We start from the raw sequence: 1786 nt of genomic DNA, 5'->3' as shown, positions 1-1786 counted from the left end.
ACAGTAGTATCACATACAACCTCACCAGTACTGAGAGATATATCATATTGAATGATCTAGTATTTGGTACTGAGTATAACATCAGTGTAGCTGCTGTCAATTCTGTTGGAAGAGGTCCCTTCAGTGATCCTATTGTAGTAGAGATTGGAATAGGTATGTAATTATTATACTATATCAGTTCTGTGAGAATGTGTGTTTATTTAGTACTTGGTCCAGTTGGTTCAGTATCCAGTATCATGGACACTACATGGGCTGTTATCTCATGGAGTGTACCTAGTTATATTCCATCAGACTATCCCATTATCACATATGAGATAGGATATCATATTCTTTTTGACAGGTGTTGCTGTTTAATGGTAGATGATGATGACATTAATATTCAAATGCTACAGTTCTCTAATTCAACCAATAGCAATACATTTATTAACATTACTGGTCTTAATGATATGTCTTGTTATATTTTTGGTGTACGTGCATACACTGATAGAGGACCAGGAAGCTGGAGAGTTATTGCTAATGAGACATTGATAAGTCAATATGTATGCACAGGATCAAATGATGAAGGTAATTGGAAGCATAGACTCTATAACTAGCATTGTTTATTTATAATAGTAGTTTAGTACTAGTACTTTATAAATCTACTTTTAAATAATCGTTGCAGAAGCTGTTGATGGTGCTAGTATTGGACTGGGTGCAGTGGTTGGATTATTAACAATATCACTAGTTGTTAGTATCATTATTCACATCTACTGCTTTATCAAGTATGAATGCACTAATCCATACTATCAAATTATTTATATTATTTTAGGCTTAAATCTTACTATGCAGCTACTGCTAAAGAAACAAATAAGTAACTTAATAAATGACAGTAATAGACTTTTATATGCATCATTATATAGATTTAATGATGATATATCAATGCAAGCATGTGAATCATATGTTGTACACAAGACTAAAGATACTACAGATACTACAAAAGACTCATTGTATGAGTGTCCAGATATCAATGTCTATGATGATGCTATTTATGTAACATAGCACAGTGTTGTAATTGCTTTTAAATAGTTAGTTGGTACTCTTGGTAGTAATGTGCTTTATGTGGTACAACTGTATCTTTTTTAACAATAGTTCATTTATGCTGTGATTTGTTTACTTTATAAAATTAGATGGCCTCAATTGTTGATCATAAAATGAGAAGTTCAATTTTTACTTTAGTCCAAATAAAGCCAAAAATTATTATTAAAATTATTTAAAATTATTTATTATTAATTATTAAAATTATTGATAAATATTGAGATCCTTGATTGAGTGTGATGCTATCTTTATCTAAAAAAGTATACTTGTACAAAAAAAAAGAAATATTAAGGTATAGCGTGCATAGATTACCTTAATGGTGTAGTGTTATTTTTCATTCTATGCCGACTCTTGCTTAGCGAGTATGGCACAATATTTTTCTTGTGACACTCTTTTATAAAGCTTGAAGTGTGTATGTGTGCAGGGAAAACAAAAAGTGATTTCTCTTGTGATAACTAGTCTGGGTATATTATAACTGAAATTACAATTTCTTAGTATATAATTGGAAATTATTATTATTATTTTTAGTATACAATAACGACAACAACAGCAACAATTATTATTATTATTATTATTATTAACTTGTTTATTATTGTAACTCTAGGTCACGGACAAAATTAAAATTAGTTGTTTTTGTTATTATAAGTGAGTAAGTGACTGTTTTGAAATGTTTAGTAGAGACATTGATATAATAGAGCATTGTTTTTGTTGT

The 1786-nt window shown here is 29.5% G+C and overlaps 1 protein-coding gene across 1 annotated transcript; it reads left to right on the top strand.

The window, feature by feature from the left end:
• Nucleotides 1–251: 251 nt before the first annotated feature.
• On the top strand, nt 252–1191 carry LOC109589029 (uncharacterized). Its single transcript, XM_020005150.1, has 4 exons — nt 252–564; nt 662–761; nt 809–850; nt 900–1191. Exons 1-4 carry the CDS (start codon nt 354–356, stop codon nt 1036–1038), a joined length of 492 nt encoding a protein of 163 aa, XP_019860709.1. The 5' UTR covers nt 252–353; the 3' UTR covers nt 1039–1191.
• The last annotated feature ends 595 nt before the right edge of the window (nt 1192–1786 follow it).

Source organism: Amphimedon queenslandica, unplaced genomic scaffold (genome assembly GCF_000090795.2).
Source record: "Amphimedon queenslandica unplaced genomic scaffold, v1.1 AMPQUscaffold_11694, whole genome shotgun sequence".
Taxonomy (NCBI): Eukaryota; Metazoa; Porifera; class Demospongiae; order Haplosclerida; family Niphatidae; genus Amphimedon; species Amphimedon queenslandica.
The sequence above is the reverse complement of the archived record's forward strand: the minus strand, read 5'-3'. Positions and strand labels throughout refer to the sequence as shown.